Below are 16,040 nucleotides of genomic sequence, written 5' to 3' on the forward strand. Positions count from 1 at the left end.
TTTTATAAAATTTGGTTTAAAAAGCTGAGCTCCCTAGTACTAACCTTTTATTTGAGAGAAGTTTAGATAGTACAAATATATTTGGATAGCGACTTCTTGTATCAATGATACAAGATTGGTGTAAGTTTTACTTTACAATCAGCACAAATTGTCACAATATTATATCGTCATAAATTGGTATGAAACATCACTGTGATGATATATCTATTTTATATAAATTGCTCTCCGCTTCTAAAGTATGTTAATAAAAAAAATACAAATGCACTTTCTTATATTATTGACTTAATTAGACAAATGGTTCTCGTAATTATAGGATAGTTGAAACATAGCCCATTTGATACAAAATAAAATTAGAATTTACACCCTTGTGGTGAAAGACCATTTGACAATTTAGTTCAAAAGTGAAACTTGCGTCAGAATCTGTCAAAATAAAGGGGTAAACATGTATTTTCGTGTCCTTAAACGAACACCTCTCCCCTCTTCTCTATGTCTTCTGTCTCGCACTTTCTTGTTGCTCATGGTTATCCTCAATACGAAGCCAGCAACCGAACGCAAACAAAAGCAATCCCAAATTCAACTGAGAAAAAGAGGGGTAACATTGAATCAAGATGAAAAGGGAGGTTAAGAATAAGAGATGAAATTTGATAGATGTTGAAGCCGTAAAAAAATTACGGAAAATCGAAGCAATTGGATGTCCGACTCGGGCCTATATGACATGACTGATCAATAGAAATACTCTAACACTCCACCTTTGTCATATATTCCATACATTCGGATCTATTTAGCTATAGGATGCGGGTGCACTTTAACGGGACACTCAACGGAAATCTCAATTTTGGATTAAATTGCTAACAGTATTCACAACAAAGATTTAAATTCTAATTTTTTATAGGCTTATTATACAAAATGGTCTCTGATATTTGCATGATCAATAGAAATGACCTCTGAGATTTAAAACCAATAGAAATGGTCCTTGAGATTGTCTACCATCCATGATTTTGGTTCTTCTGTTAAAAACGCTTTGAACAATTTTCAAAGCTTTATAACTTAACCAAATTCGACCCATAATATATCAAAATGAAGATATAAAAGTGTAGAATAAGATTATACCTATTTGGAAGCCCAATGGTTGCCGGAGATGGCCGGAAAGTAGCTTGAAAGGTGACTGGTCCGCGGGAAAACTGAAAAACTCTCCGAAAACTGGGCAAACTTTAAACGTTCATAACTTCTTCAATACTCATCAAAATTGAGTGATTCCAAAACGAATATCATACTTCTCAACGCGACTAAGAGAATGGTACCTTTTTCAAAGGCTAACTCGCCGTGATTTGGTCGGACAACAGCTCAAAAGTGGCTAACCATTTTCGAGTTAGCCACTTTAGAGCAGTTTTATGGCTAAACCATGGCGAGTTAGCAGTCAAGAAAGATATCATTCTCTTCGTCTCGTCGAGAAGTATGATTTTCATAATCACTCGATTTCATTGAGTATTGAAGAAGTTATGAACGTTTAAAGTTTACCTAGTTTCTGGCGAGTTTTCAAGTTTTCCCGCGGACCAGTCACCTTTCAGGCTATTTTTCAGCCATCTCCGGCAATCATTGGGCTTCCAAATAGGTTTAATCTTGTTCTACACTTTCTTATCTTTATTTTGATATATTATGGTTAAGAATCGATTGAGTTACGAAGCTTTGAAAATTGCCCAAAGAGTTTTTAACGGAATGACCAAAATCATGGATGGTGGACAATCTCAGGGACCATTTCTATTTATTTTAAATCTCAATCACTATTTCTATTGATCATGCAAATCTCAAGAACTATTTTATATAATAATCTTTTTTTATATTATAAAGACTATCTTCTGACTACTATATAATCACAAGGGGCACATCAAATCAAATGTATGATATAAAATAAATAAATAAATTTATATTAAAATAGCTATCTTCCGATTATCTTACACAATCATATTCTTGTTCAAAAGCGAGATGAACCTACATGTCGTTTTATTAGGGGATTTGACCGCGGCTTCTCACGGGTAGAGTAAAGATATCGTATCAAATCAATATCACATGTTGCATGACATAAGATTCTTTATTTGACATGAAATGAAATGATCTGTTTTGGTTTCTTCAACACAGTTACCTGCATAAAAAAACTCACAGGCAATTGTGAGCGTGTGCGGGTGATCGATTGATGTTTGTATATGATTGTCGAGAACGCACTTATATTTAGGTCAACGCAATCGATAAGTCGTGCGTAAATGAGTGCGATTGAACAACAGTCGATCATAAATACATTGTTTTTGTTTGTTTTACAGACGATAATGTTAATGAGTTATATTGCTAAACGTTGTAATCATTTTTGTTATTAAAGAAAACTCTACTAATTTGTGTATATCTCAAAGTCTGTGAGAGTAATCTTATAATTATATTTCTTATTTTGAATATTTTTTAGGATAATTTGCTTGCTTATATTGGTCTACATTATTGCTTGTGGAATTAATAAGTTTTATCTAAGAACCATGAAAAAAGATACGAATGAGACATTTCATGTGATAAGAATTTAAATATTTTGAAAGGATCACATAGATTGTTAAGCTTGTCTCTTTAAGCACATATCCAAAAAATTCTGAATATATATGATATCAATATAACGTTGTCCAATTCAATAAAGGGAACTTTAACGAAAAGCTCCCGGTACTGTTCACTTTAACGAAAAACCACATTTTTACACTAAAAAGTCAATCATGGTACTATTCACTTTACTCTTTATTTTGTCCTTATCATTAAAACTCAAAGTTTTCAAACTCTTTTAATTAGTTTTCCTTTCAATAAAAGGACACGTTTAGCCGTACGTAATGTCCATAAAGAATTGGAGCATCAAATGGAGGCAGATTCTCTGCCCTCTCCGTGCCCTCCTGTTTGTGTGGTCACGGTTAAACCATGTCAACATTTTATATTACTATTCATTTTTTTTATTGTCTCTATAAAAAAATAATATAAAATGTTGACGTTACTTAACCATGACTACACAAAATAGGACACGGAAAGTAGGAGGGCAGAGAATCTGCCTCCGCATCAAATTATGAAAAGAATTCATTATGTGTTGTAGGAATCGTAGCTTGCTTTGAGGCCACAGTCCATGAAGTCTAGTAGCAAATTTTTTTCTCCAATAATGTCTTCGTCAGAGACTGTTCATGTTATCATACATCCAATCTCATACATGTATACACATATTGGAAAACATGAAATATTCGGAAACATCACCGATAATTGAGCTCAGAGTGCCAATGATTTATATCGAGCAAGTCTAATAACATAATATGTTAGCAAGTCTAATAACATAACATGTTAGATTATTCGGAAACAAGGTAGGCATTAACATACCGAACATGTTATCATGGGCAGTAACTGCAAGGAGGCAAGTCTAACAAGATCCAAATGAATGAGATTAGCATCTGAAATTTCAATTAAAACAGGATTAGCTTGTGATCCACCTCAGAGAAAATGTGCTTAATATCCAAGGAATTGCTCTTTGTTGAGATAAATGGATGGGCCAAATGAAGGCCCAAGGGAAATCAGAATCAATGGTGACTCTGAATTGCAATTACAGGGGAAACCCTAGCCCTCCCCTTGTCTCCTAATTTATCAACTGAAAGTGGAACAACAGATTCATTAGTCAAGTTACATGATTGCATCTGTTTTCCATTACCAAGTCACTTCTTACTCTTCTTCACCGAATGCCCGGTCTTGCGCTTGTGACGGCTGAAATCTGACACGAATCGGAAGGTCTGTGCACACCCTGGCTCAGCGCATACATACGGACGAGCACCTGTGTGAACCCTAATGTGCTCAGTGCGAGCCCATGCCCACTTGAATGTCATCTTGCAGCCCTTCCAAGGGCATCGAAGGGGGCGATCATCTGTGTGAACACGACGATGTTGCACCAGATACTTGTGCGAGAAGAATTTCTTTCCACACCCCTTGACTGGACATATGTTTCTTTTGTGGGAGGAAAGATCATGTTTTGAGGCAAAACTCATGGTACAGCCTTCAAAATCACATACGAATTCTGCATCCTCTTCCTTCAATTTTGTTTCATTTCGGCCACCTTGAGCTTTCCCTGCTGAAGCATTCTTTGCCTTTTTCCTAGCAGTCTGTTGCTGCTCTTTTGGTTTGGTTCCAGGGCCTTTTGAGGGCTTAGGAGCTCTTTTTCTAAGACGCGTGCTAGGCCCACCTTCTGTCTCCTCTTCAGCATATAAATCAAAGCTGTTCTGCTCAGACTGATTATTTCGGAGCCTAGGTGTCTGCTTCTTCGTTTGCTGAGGGGTTTGTTGATTTCTTGGAGTGCGGGTACCTTGTTTCACAAGAGGAACAGTCCCTCGTTTCACTTGGCGAGGGGTTTCTTGTCTCATTTTCCCACGGGTCTCTGGTTTGGTTTGCTTGTTTCGAAGAATCCTCTTATGCCGCTGAAAATTATCTTCCGGTGTTTCATCCAGAGCGGTATCTTCTCTCTCAATGAATCTGGCTCTGGCCTGCTTGCTTCTAGAAATGCTCCTTCGTTGTTGATGAGAACTGAACCCGTGAACATCCTCTGAAATCAAATTTTCTCTCCCAGTGCATTTAGTTGTCTTGCTTCTAAGGACCCTCTGCGGCTGATGAGAACTACCCTCAAACGAATCATCTGAAACCACATCTGTTTCCACAGGTTTGAATTGCTTACTTTTAGCAGTTCTCCTATGCTGCTGATGAGATTCAACTCCCATTGAATCATCTGAAACGTCACTTCTCTCAATATACTTGACTTGCTCGCTGTGAAGAAACCTCCCATTTTGCTGAAGAGAATCATTATCTTGCATTGAATCACCTGAAACTGCATCTTCTGTCTCAATACGCTTGGGTTTCTTGGTTGGGCCACTCTCATTATGTTTGGCTTGCTTGCTCTTAGGAAGCCTCCTTTGCTGCTGAGGAGAGTTATCATCTACTGAATAATCTGAAACTGCATCTTCTTTATCAAAACATTTAGCTTTCTTGGTTGTTCGAGTATCAGCAGTCATTTTCCTCTTCCTAGCATACTTCTTAACCGTCTTCTCAGTTTTGCGTGTGATTTCTGATTTTACCTCATGATCCTCATCTGGCATTGCCCAAGCACAGAAGGTCCACTCTTCTTCATCTTCTGCTACTTCTACTTCTTCCTCGGGATCCCTTTTTACTAGAAAAGAATGAACTTGGTTTGACATCCACACTTTACCACACCATTTCCCTGCCACTACCTTTTTTGGCTTGCTACCTCTCCTCCCATAGGCATCAATTCTTGTGGGTGAACTAGCAGGAGAGCTCCGGCCAAATGCTTTGTATATAACAGAATTGTATGGCATCTGCTTACTATAAAGATGAGAGCGGCTTAGGCTGGCACTGTAGAAGAGATTGATCCCCAACTTTACAGCCCAGTCCCCGTTCCCAGCAATGGCCTCCTCGCTATCCAGAGCTAACTGAATCCTCGTCTCATCTTCCTTGGCGGCATTCATGAATGCCATATCATTCCAGAGATAACTTATTCCCAGTTCTTCTGCCATAGATTTTGCTTCATCCTCTATCCTGGGGTAGTCTGCGAATATTTGTATTGATAATCAGAGGGATGATTAGAGGATAAATGCTTACCAGTAACCATAGCCAGAAATGGGTGGCTACTTAAAATTTTGAAATATTCAAGACAAGTAAATAAAACAACCAAGCTTAAGAACTTCTTGGTGTAAGGAAGACTGTAAATAGCATGTATCTATATTTCCCATCGATGGTAGACTTGGCAGTTCTATTTTTGCGTAAAACAAATTCCACCAAGCAAAGGAAATAGTATGGATTCATAGTGGCCGACATATAAATGCAAAGTCAGTATCATCTTTAGTACATCAGTGATACACTACCTAACAAAACATTTTGACAAGTGGCTGATAAACTGATAACGGTATAAACTAGAAAAGTAACTCTACCATATCATATATACTCATGTTCAACGGTATTTGCTAAACAGGTCAAAATGCACAGAACTGAGTTAAACAGAAAATAAAAGAAATAAGCAAAGAAAACTATTATTATACAAACTTTCTAGGGCAACAACGCACCTGGATGACAAAGGAGTAATATATGGACACCTCCAATTGAGCGAAGCTGCTGCTCAACCTCTACAGCATGCTCAAGGCAGAATACATGCATTCTAGAAGAGTCTACGTCGCATCCTGGATGAAATGACATGCTTGTTTTCTGTATTGGTACGATAGCCTTACCAAATCCTGTTGCTGTGGAAGCAGAATTATTAGTTTTGAAATCTGCAGAGCAGTCAAATTTTTTAGGGCTGCTATCCTTGAAATTAGCTATTTTTCGTCCATCTGTCGCATAGTGATCAAAAGTTTGGAGACGAAGTTCATTCTCACAACCAGATCCTTGTGACGAGGGACTGTGAACTCCACCTGTACCAGCATAAGGGTTTCTTGAAGGAGGACTAGCACTCTGGTCTCTATATCTACTTTCCAAAGAACAGTTTGTCATGTTCGGTTCATCAGAACAGACAGGAACATCTGGTTCAACCTGATCTTCCTCCGAGTCAGATGAATTTCCATAATTCAAAGCTAACAGCCCAAGAGCTGAAGTCTTTCTCGGCATTTCAGTATTTGAAACCACTTCATTACCTTGATCAACCACCTGAATTTGATAATCACCAGATTGAACAAGCACGTCATATAAACCAGCAGGGGCATTGTATTCCTCCAATCCTGTTTTTGACAAATAAACATATTAACGTTCAACACTTCGAATTCTATGAAGGCAAAGTAGAACCATTATACAGAAAGACATTTCCAGGAGGCAGAATAATGGACAGGTAAAGTCTATACAGAAACTTGAACAACACTGCTTATAATCAGATATAGATACCATATAACAAATATGGTTGCCTTAGTAAGACTGAAAAACGTGACAAGCGTATTGAAACAGAAAACTTCCTCTGTAAGTTTTCAATTGTATTTACTGAATAATAGTTGATGCAAGTACTATTCAACTTAGTATAATAGTTGATGCATCTTAAGATGAGCCATGGGAGAAAAGAAATGTAAGTTTGTCATTTCGTCCCCGAGATTGCATAGGCCAATGGAAATGCTGGACTTTCCTCAACTGTGAACCAACACGTAATTTTCAACAAACAGAAATGTATTGAAAAGTACAATTTACGGCTGAGCTTGCCTTAGTTCACATGGTGCATTTATCAAGGATGCAATGGAACAGTACTTACAGTAACAATGATTCCATAGTCAAGTGAACTGAGCCCTACTTTCAGGTCATATTTTAGACCAACAGAAGGAGAAGAATATCCAAATGGAACCAACCTGTGCAAGGAGCATTTTTTGAAGTAATTGGATCTCCAGTTGCAACCGGGAACGCCTCACTAGCCAATCCAGATCCAACAACCCAATCATTGAAAAAGCTACAATCTGCCGACATAAGATATCTGGCTGCTTCTTCTGTTGGTTGAATAATAGCAACACAAGCAAAGCTCAAAATTCCACACGTAACACAAGAAAACAGTCTCTGATCTGACAACCCCTCCCCTTCAACATTACTTTCTCTTTCACAGTTCAAGTTTGACCTCTTCGAATTCAGGCCGTGTACATTGTTAGATCCACTTAAAGAGGGAAGAGTATTACTTTCACTTAGAGATGCAAGTTTTCCTCTCACTGAATAGAAACCTTTAACCTGCTGCCTGTCTCTCATGAGACCATCAGAAACTGAGCCTGAGGATTTCATTTCTTCCTTCAGACTGTGTGAACCATGGGAAAATCCAGGGTTTACTCTTAACTGTGAACCAACACGTAATTTTGAACACACAGAAAGGTGTGAAGAACTTTGCGGTAGAAGGATAATTGGTGACCCTTTTCCAAGAACATGAAGCAGGTCGTTGTTCTGAATGACATCCTGTACAAATAGCTCTTTAACTACTATGTCTCCTTCACACTTTCTCTTATCTTTCAGTCGAGAACTCCGTGGTTCAGAACTAATGCGCGAAGGCATTCTGCAAGGAGAGCATTAGGTAATTGAGGGATCTATACACTTAACCACCCATTTTATCTTTTGGATCTATAGCACATCTAAAGTTCATTTAATAAATTCTGTAAACTTTGTGGCACGTTTTCAACCAATTTATATTATTAAACGTGCTTTTTTCCTGAAATCTTGCAATCCCTGTTTTCAAACTCAATAAATTGGTCAACTAATGTGTGTGTGTGTGTGTGTGTGTGTGTGTGTGTGTGTGTGTGTGTGTGTGTGTGTGTGTGTGCCTGACTATATAATTATATAATTAGGCAAAAGGGATGTTATAAAGGTCACGGACAAACCTTGAACACAATGCTAAAGCAAGATCATAAAGTAATTGAAAATGAGACACCATCGGAGGATAATTGATTGAAGCTCGTCGAATGGCAGCATCCTTTGCAACCCTCAACCACTCAGGAGTTGCAATATTAGCTGCCTCCGCACAATTAAATCCTACATAAAATTCAAACAAATGATATAGTTATCTTCATTTCTATAAAAAAAACAAAGACAAGAACAATGATTACTTAATTCAATTAATTAAAGACTAATGCTCTCTCACCATGACTGAATCCAGTGTGATATGCTCTTGGGAAAGTCACAACAAACTCCCCGGCATTTTGCACAAGCCTAAATAAAAGAAATTACAGGTGTAAGAAATACATGGATGCATTGACACCACAACACCGAGGTACTCTAGGAATGCTACAGGGTACTCCTACGAAGAACAACTTGGCAGTGTTGCATAAATAACTTTCCAGGGAAGAAAATTTTAATATTCTTGGATCAAAGAGCAAAGGTAATGTAACTTGGCGTGAATCAAACAGGTTGACGTTGATGCTTCTTTCAAATATCAGATCAAAGCATAATCAATAGCATCATGACCTTAAAGGCAACAAGAGTACATTCAGTAGACAAAGTAATGGTCAAGGAGTTACCTGCAGCATGGAATTCCTGAACTGACAAATACTTCAGGAGACATCACAGTAGTCTTCTCGCCAAGGGTTGAAAAGGTAACTGATGGAAGACATATTCTAATAAAGGTTAATCGCTCAGAGAGTATCAAAAATCAATTCAAGCACAAGCTCTCGAAATCTACATTGACAGGTGACGCCATTACATTGCAATTCTTAGTGTACAAAGAAAAGGAAGTAAGAAACATATACTGCAAATTAGTAAAGAGGAATGCAAGGGGAGCATCACTGACTCTCAAAACTATGCATCAAACTTCAAAAGAAATACTCAAAATCAACCACTCTTAGTTTGCTAGCAATCCTTAATTAATATCCTGACACTTTGCTTGGAAGCCTAATCACTAGTTCGCACATATCAGACCACCAACCCTAACTAAGAATCCACTCTTGTCACCATTCTAAAAGTCTTAGGCGTTAAAGTGATTCATCTTATCAAGTAATACTTCCCACTCTTTACGTCCTAACAAAGACAACGTCACTTAACAACATCCTATAAATTTGGCAGTATTTCATACGAACAAATAACATCAAATAAACAGTGTAACGAACCCTTAAAAAAAAATCAAACAAAACAAAACACAATTAGAAACAGAGGATCAACAAGAGTCACAGTTCACTGTTTCTGTCCTGTAAAAATTCAACATTGCCCTGGACTCACCAAGAGGATTGATCTCTCCTGCATAGCCCTGTACCCTCACGACCTCCTCAAATGCAACCGCAGCGTCCTTTGGCACGCCATACCACGTCTTCCCTGCTCCCATATGCAGATAATTCAGGCTATGCAAGTCATGGTCCTCCACATGCCAAGCAAACCAGCTGAACAACATAGCAATATACACCATAGGCGAAGTAACCCCCGGAATCTCCTCCTTCATAAACCTCAACAACGACCCCTTTGACCTCGACACCCCCCTCATATTCCACGCAGTCTCACCAAGAGTCACATTGTCCCCTGCATCTCTACTAGTACTACTACTCTTTCTCGCACTCACTGGCATGAAAGCCGAACCAGGCATGTCGTTGGCATACTCCACCGAAAAGGGTTTATCCACAGTCGCCTTCCAGTAAAGGGTTTCAATTTCCAGCGGCGAAAGCCCTCCCTTCTTGCTACATTTTCTCAAGTAACTCTTCTCAAAGCTCTTCGCTTTCACTTCGAATTCCTGGAAAGTGTATTGCTCGCCGCTCTGCCACACGGGTCGGTGCACAGGCCGTGGCCTCCGAGGGCAGAACCCGATCTGCTGCTGCCGGGTAGTGAATGTGGGCTCAGATTTCGGGCACGAAGAACCCGAAACCCCCGCCCGAGCAGCCAGAGACCGGTTGAAGTTCCCAATTGTGGTCTTCTTCGTGGAAGGCGGCACCGGCGGCACGATTTTGCAGATTCCGAACTGGGAAGCCTCCTTCTCGATCTTGAAAATGTAGGCAATCGGATCTTGGAACTCAGCCCAAGTGGGGTGGTACTCCGGAGCTACAGGTAGGGTTTTGAGCCATGGAAACACCTCCGGGTTCGCCTCTGCTATCAACCCAGAAGAAGCCGCCATTGAAACCAGCAACCAAGCAATCCGCGTGAAATTCTGAGATTTGGGTTTTGATTCAAAACCCCATTTCGGGTAGCGAATTGGGGAGCGGAAGAAGAAGGACTTCAGATTCTTGGGTGCTTCATTTGGGTTTTTTTTTCTTGGTATTTTCCTCTGTTTTTCTATATTATTCTACAGGGGAGAGAAAGGAGAAGAAAAAAATAGTGTAAATTTGGGGCAGGGGAAGAGGCAACACTGTGTGCGTGGCTGTCAGCAGTGTGTGTGAGGGAGACATGCGAGTGGGGTTTTATTCTGGTTTTGTGCCCACTCCTCGAACTGACATTGATATTCACTATTTTTACCTTTATGCCATTTTTTCATTTTTTTTTTATTGGTTTTTTTAGTCTTTGTAATCTCTAGGATGACGTTTGTGAATTTATCGTTTGGATAATGCGAAAAAAAAGAAAAAAAAATATTATTCATCCACCCCATGTGTTATTGAGAACAAATTTTGGAAGGTGAATTCATTCGTGAATTACACATATAAAGTAAATTTAAGTATTTTGTGTTGATAATTTGAATGTATTGTCTGAATTTATAAGTGTAACGGATTGTTTGTTATTGATGAGCAATTATATGAATTATTGTATATGAATTATTATAGTCACTTTCTTCATTTGTTTATTTTAAATTATTTCGCATTCTTAGAATTTAGGGTGCGGAGTCAAAAATTTAAGTAAGAGATTGAACCTTAATGTAAGAGCGAAGGCAGGTGCCTCTGGACCTATGCTCCCAACGCCACTGTTCTAATGTAATGTAGCCTATCTAATTTTTAAGTCTTTTCTCAAATATCATTCTTGTAAAATCAAAATAAAAAAACCATCAAATCAAACCATAACATGTTGCCCTAGTTTGAAATGCAAGGTCTTAAAGTTCGAATTTTATAAATAGCAAGTTCGAAACTAATTTATTCTCTCGTCCTATAAAAAATTCACAAACTAGAATGAAATGGATATGAAACTTTATTCAAATTCTATCTGTTAATTAAAGGCTAGGATTCTCTTCCCTCCTCTTTCCATCCCCTTCCATTCTTTCCTCTCACACTCTCTATTTTATCTTTCTCTTTCTATAAAAAAAATTAATATGGTTTAACGTGACAGTTCAAATAGAATGAGAGAAAAGGAAACGAAAAAAGAAAAAAAAAAAAGAAGATAATCCGTTAATTACAAGGTAATTTGCCGGCATTGCAGTTTGCACAAGAGGCAGGACTGTACGTTCCGTTTGACTAGTCCAATTTATTTGACTGCTGTCAAACCGGGAAACCGAGCATCATATACTGTGAACCACGTGTCAATGACTCATTGGGCTTTAATTGTTATAATGGTAGGTCACATAACACTGTACCAAATGTAAATATTCTATTTTGACAACAAACAAGCATATATATCACGTCATAAAAAAGAGAAGAAAAAAAGTTTTTTATATTAAAGAAAATTATGTAATACGACATCCACCTTTAAATGGACATGTTTACGTACTTCAAATGTAAATGAGCATGAATTGAGTTATGAAGGATTTAGGATAAACATGAAAGATGCACTCTCGTTAAGGTCTACTAACCGTCACAAATCAAAATAAAAATAAAATTGAAAACTAATAAAGTGTTTACTAACTATTCAAAATCAGAATAAAAACTAGTATCATTACTTAAATACTTCTCGTACAAAACAAATATTACTTTCATCAAAAAGAAAATGTGAGGGTAACTCTGGTGTAAAACAAATTTGATTCATGTTGACAATTTTCCATTCCCACTCCCCTCTCGAATTCCTTCCTAATTTTGTGGAATTCATATAGATTTTGATTCCCGTACTTATGTAAACAATGAGACAAACTGCAATTGGAATGACTCATTACTTGCATTTCCTTCCCAAAGTAATGAACATGACCTAAACAAAGAAAAAATTGAGTCTGGCGAAACACTCGGATCCAGTATGTTTGATGCACAAAAGATCTTTTCATACTAAATAAGTGAATCATTACATGTGGGTCTCATCTTGTGTCTTTGATGATGTATGCACTTGCTAACATAAAAAAAAAATTAAATAAATAAATCTTCTATGCATGAGTTGATCGTCTCCCACACTATGGTGAGGAGAAATTTCAATTCAAGAGAGTCTATACGACCACAATTACAACATATAATGGGCTCTTTATTTGAAAAGATACTCACTTATTACTAATTCACCACGTGACCAATGTTTATTGGACGAACGTTCATCAAGAAAATGGTTGTTAACATATTTGACTTGGGTGCAACAAGACGGAAAAGGATCCTCCCATGATCCTTTTCCTAGGGATCCGGAAGATTCCATGATCATGACTGTTTATCGTATATCGTGCAGTCAGTTTTCATTATGTACTATTTATATTTAATTTAAAATTTAAAATTTAAAATAATTTTTTATCGTACAATGTACGATAAACGATCATGATTATGCAATCCTCCGAATCACCAGCAGGATCCTTTTCCCAACAAGACCGTCGTCTTCTAGTAAATACATCTTTTCAATTGACCATTTGAAAAGTGAAAATCTTTGTCAAACTTCTGGGTGAGAATATGACTTTCGACCATAGTCAATTTCTCAATTGTACTCATAGTCATTATTGTTCAGGTATAAAAATGGCTGCTGGTGGGCGAGGGCAGATTTGCCATTTCACTCCTGATTCCCATCTCATGGACTTGTTTGGTATGTGAAGCCTTTTTTTTTTTTTTTAAGTACAACAATATTTTTATATTAAGGGGATTGGAAGTTCGGTTAAAGCACACAATAGGCAACTTAATTTAGTATTGAATTTGTCATCTATGAGATTCGAACCTAAGATCTTTCACTTCCAAGAAAAAGAGGAATATCACCAGACCGTATGTGGAACTATCAGGAGCTTTGATCTATGTTTTGTAAATTCTTTTTGTTTTCTTTTTGTCCAAAATTATGAATGTCATTATAAACTCTTGAATTAACATGTTACTTAATAACCGGGATTAGTGATTTCTCTTTACTTGTTAGTAGGGAGAAAAATATGCATAACATATAAGGTTTGAATATTAGAAATGACGAGTTCGCAATTAATTTATTCTCATCCCCTGGTATAAACATATGAACATATTTAAAAAAAGTATAACATTAACATCCATGATTTCTTCAATTCACATAATCCAACGGCCAAAAATTAAAAGTGATGTGTAATAAATAAAACTGTATGTGTGTGTGGATAACATTACCCTAATAATTTCTAAATTTCTAAATTATATATTAAACATTTCATAGAAAGTTTTGGATCACCGAAATCGCTAGTACTAATCAATCCACTACAACCAGGTTCTGATACTCTTCCTCAGAGATGGCTGCTTCCAAGGCAAGCTCCGGGCGAATTTCCCCACCATTGTCCAAGAACAACTCGAGCAATTTTGTCGGAGTAATATTTCAGCATCGTCACCCTGGTTGTGTAGATGGCATCACCCACTTTCTTGGATCGTCGTGTAGTCATCATCAACATAACAAGTCATATGTGGTATCAATAACGAAGTTAAAATTACCCATAACAACTCAAAAGTCTCACTTGAAACACTCTTAATCCAAGAAAAATTGGTTAGTTGTGTGCTCAACTGTTGATCACGATCATTTGAATTTGGTAAGATGTCGTCCTCATCATCCTTTATCTCAAATTGAAACCCAAGCTTGACCCAAGCTTGTATCACAACTCTCACAAATTTAGACATTTTTTCTTTCGAGTAGGAAGGCAAAAGTAGAAAGGAACGAGAAGAGGATTAAAAAATAAAAAAGCAAAAGTAAAAAAATATTAAAAGCAAAAAGTAACAGACTTTCAAGAAACCCTAAAAACACAGGTGCTTCTTCTTCCTATCTCTCCCTTGATCAAAGTCCTCCTCAAAACTTACAAAGCCGCCAGTTGCCTCACCTCCATAGGAACCACTGCCCTCAAATCAAATCCGGTGAAGGAAATAAAAGGAAAATAGCATAAGATTGGGATCTATCCCGCGAAAAGGTTAGAAATTAGAGACATAATAATTTCTTTTGCTTGAAAAACTTATCAGATAGGCCCGAGATCATCATGGCACCTTAATAGTTTCAGCTCCACGTGATATCTTGTTTATGTAATTAAGTTTATTGGTTTTTTTTTTTTAACAAGATCATGATAATTTTTTCCTTGAGTTTTCACAAATAATTTTTTTTTTTGGAAGTCATTCACGTAGTAGCTAGGGTCTGTTTGATGGGGTACATGTTCATGTATGGGCCTTTTTTTGAAAGAGAAATTTTAAAACCATTGATTGCTCGATCAATTTTCAGATTCTCGTTGGAATGGAATCTGTTTTCATTGACATAAGAACAAGAAATCTCGTGATTGATGGTTAGTCTTTCTCTCAATAAAAGGTTACAACGATGGGGCCATAATTTTGGCCAAAAAAGCCTTCATTAGATAATTTCGTCAAGTTTTTGGTGGGTACATGCCAAATTATGTCGTCGAGGACTATCGAGTGAGGCTTTTTATTGAACATTGTTACGTAGCATAAGGTTGCACACAAGAAATAGGAGAAGAAAGACAAAGAAAAGAAAGAAAAAAAAAATACAAATAACTATGTAGGTGGTTGCAGAAAAAGAAGTAGCAGTTTGTAATTAAGTAATTTTGACTCATTTTTTTAGTTTGTCGCAATTGTGTATAGGGATTATATAAAAATATACATTTGAATTATGATGCTATTAAGATCATGAGCCGCCAATGACCCAATATTAGCTCTGTTGCAGCTTAGTGCATGTGTGCATGTTTCCCTTAAAGTTGTACTAGGATAATTGAGAATGTTGGTTCTTATTCTAATTTGTCAATGATTAGGCGGGACTTATTGCTTACTTTTAATTCGGAAGATGATGCTCTTTGGAACTTGCAACTTTTCTTGCCATTATTTTCATGATATTGGAAAGGTTTGAAGCTTTTAGTTTAATATTAATTAATCAACAAACATGTAGCAGCATATACTATATAGTATTTGTAACTATTTTTAGTATGGCAGCTCCAAGGAAAGAGAGTTCATACCAAATTGATGTGGAATGAAAGAGCGAGCTGATCTTGGTGACGCATCTCTTCAAGATCACGAATTTTATTTTATTTCTCTATGTGGATTTGTTTGAATTTGATTTTGCGCGCACTCGGTCTAAGTTGTTGGATGAGAGAAATATTAAGGATTGAGATTGGTTTCTAGATAAAAGTTAAATCAATCGCATAATCAATCTAAGTTCAAAGTTCTGGTCGAAGATGACGAGACTTGACAACGGTACAATTTTGACCGAGAATAATTCCGAGTATATTCAAAGAATATGCCAAGGAATTATAATATTTTCAGAATTTTACAACTTGGAAAACTTGGCCATCACAAAATTCACCCCTATAAATAAAAGTG

General features: G+C 37.2%; 1 protein-coding gene across 1 annotated transcript; it reads right to left on the bottom strand.

Annotated features, from left to right (window-relative positions):
- Positions 1–3,425: 3,425 nt before the first annotated feature.
- LOC126599963 (lysine-specific demethylase REF6-like) lies at positions 3,426–10,846 on the bottom strand. The gene is made up of 7 exons (XM_050266448.1): positions 9,712–10,846; positions 9,018–9,096; positions 8,642–8,709; positions 8,382–8,532; positions 7,377–8,059; positions 6,120–6,767; positions 3,426–5,605 (listed from the first exon to the last, which is right to left on the bottom strand). Exons 1-7 carry the CDS (start codon positions 10,589–10,591, stop codon positions 3,714–3,716), a joined length of 4,401 nt encoding a protein of 1,466 aa, XP_050122405.1. The 5' UTR covers positions 10,592–10,846; the 3' UTR covers positions 3,426–3,713.
- Between the last annotated feature and the right edge of the window lie 5,194 nt (positions 10,847–16,040).

This window comes from Malus sylvestris, chromosome 14 (assembly GCF_916048215.2).
Source record: "Malus sylvestris chromosome 14, drMalSylv7.2, whole genome shotgun sequence".
NCBI lineage: Eukaryota > Viridiplantae > Streptophyta > Magnoliopsida > Rosales > Rosaceae > Malus > Malus sylvestris.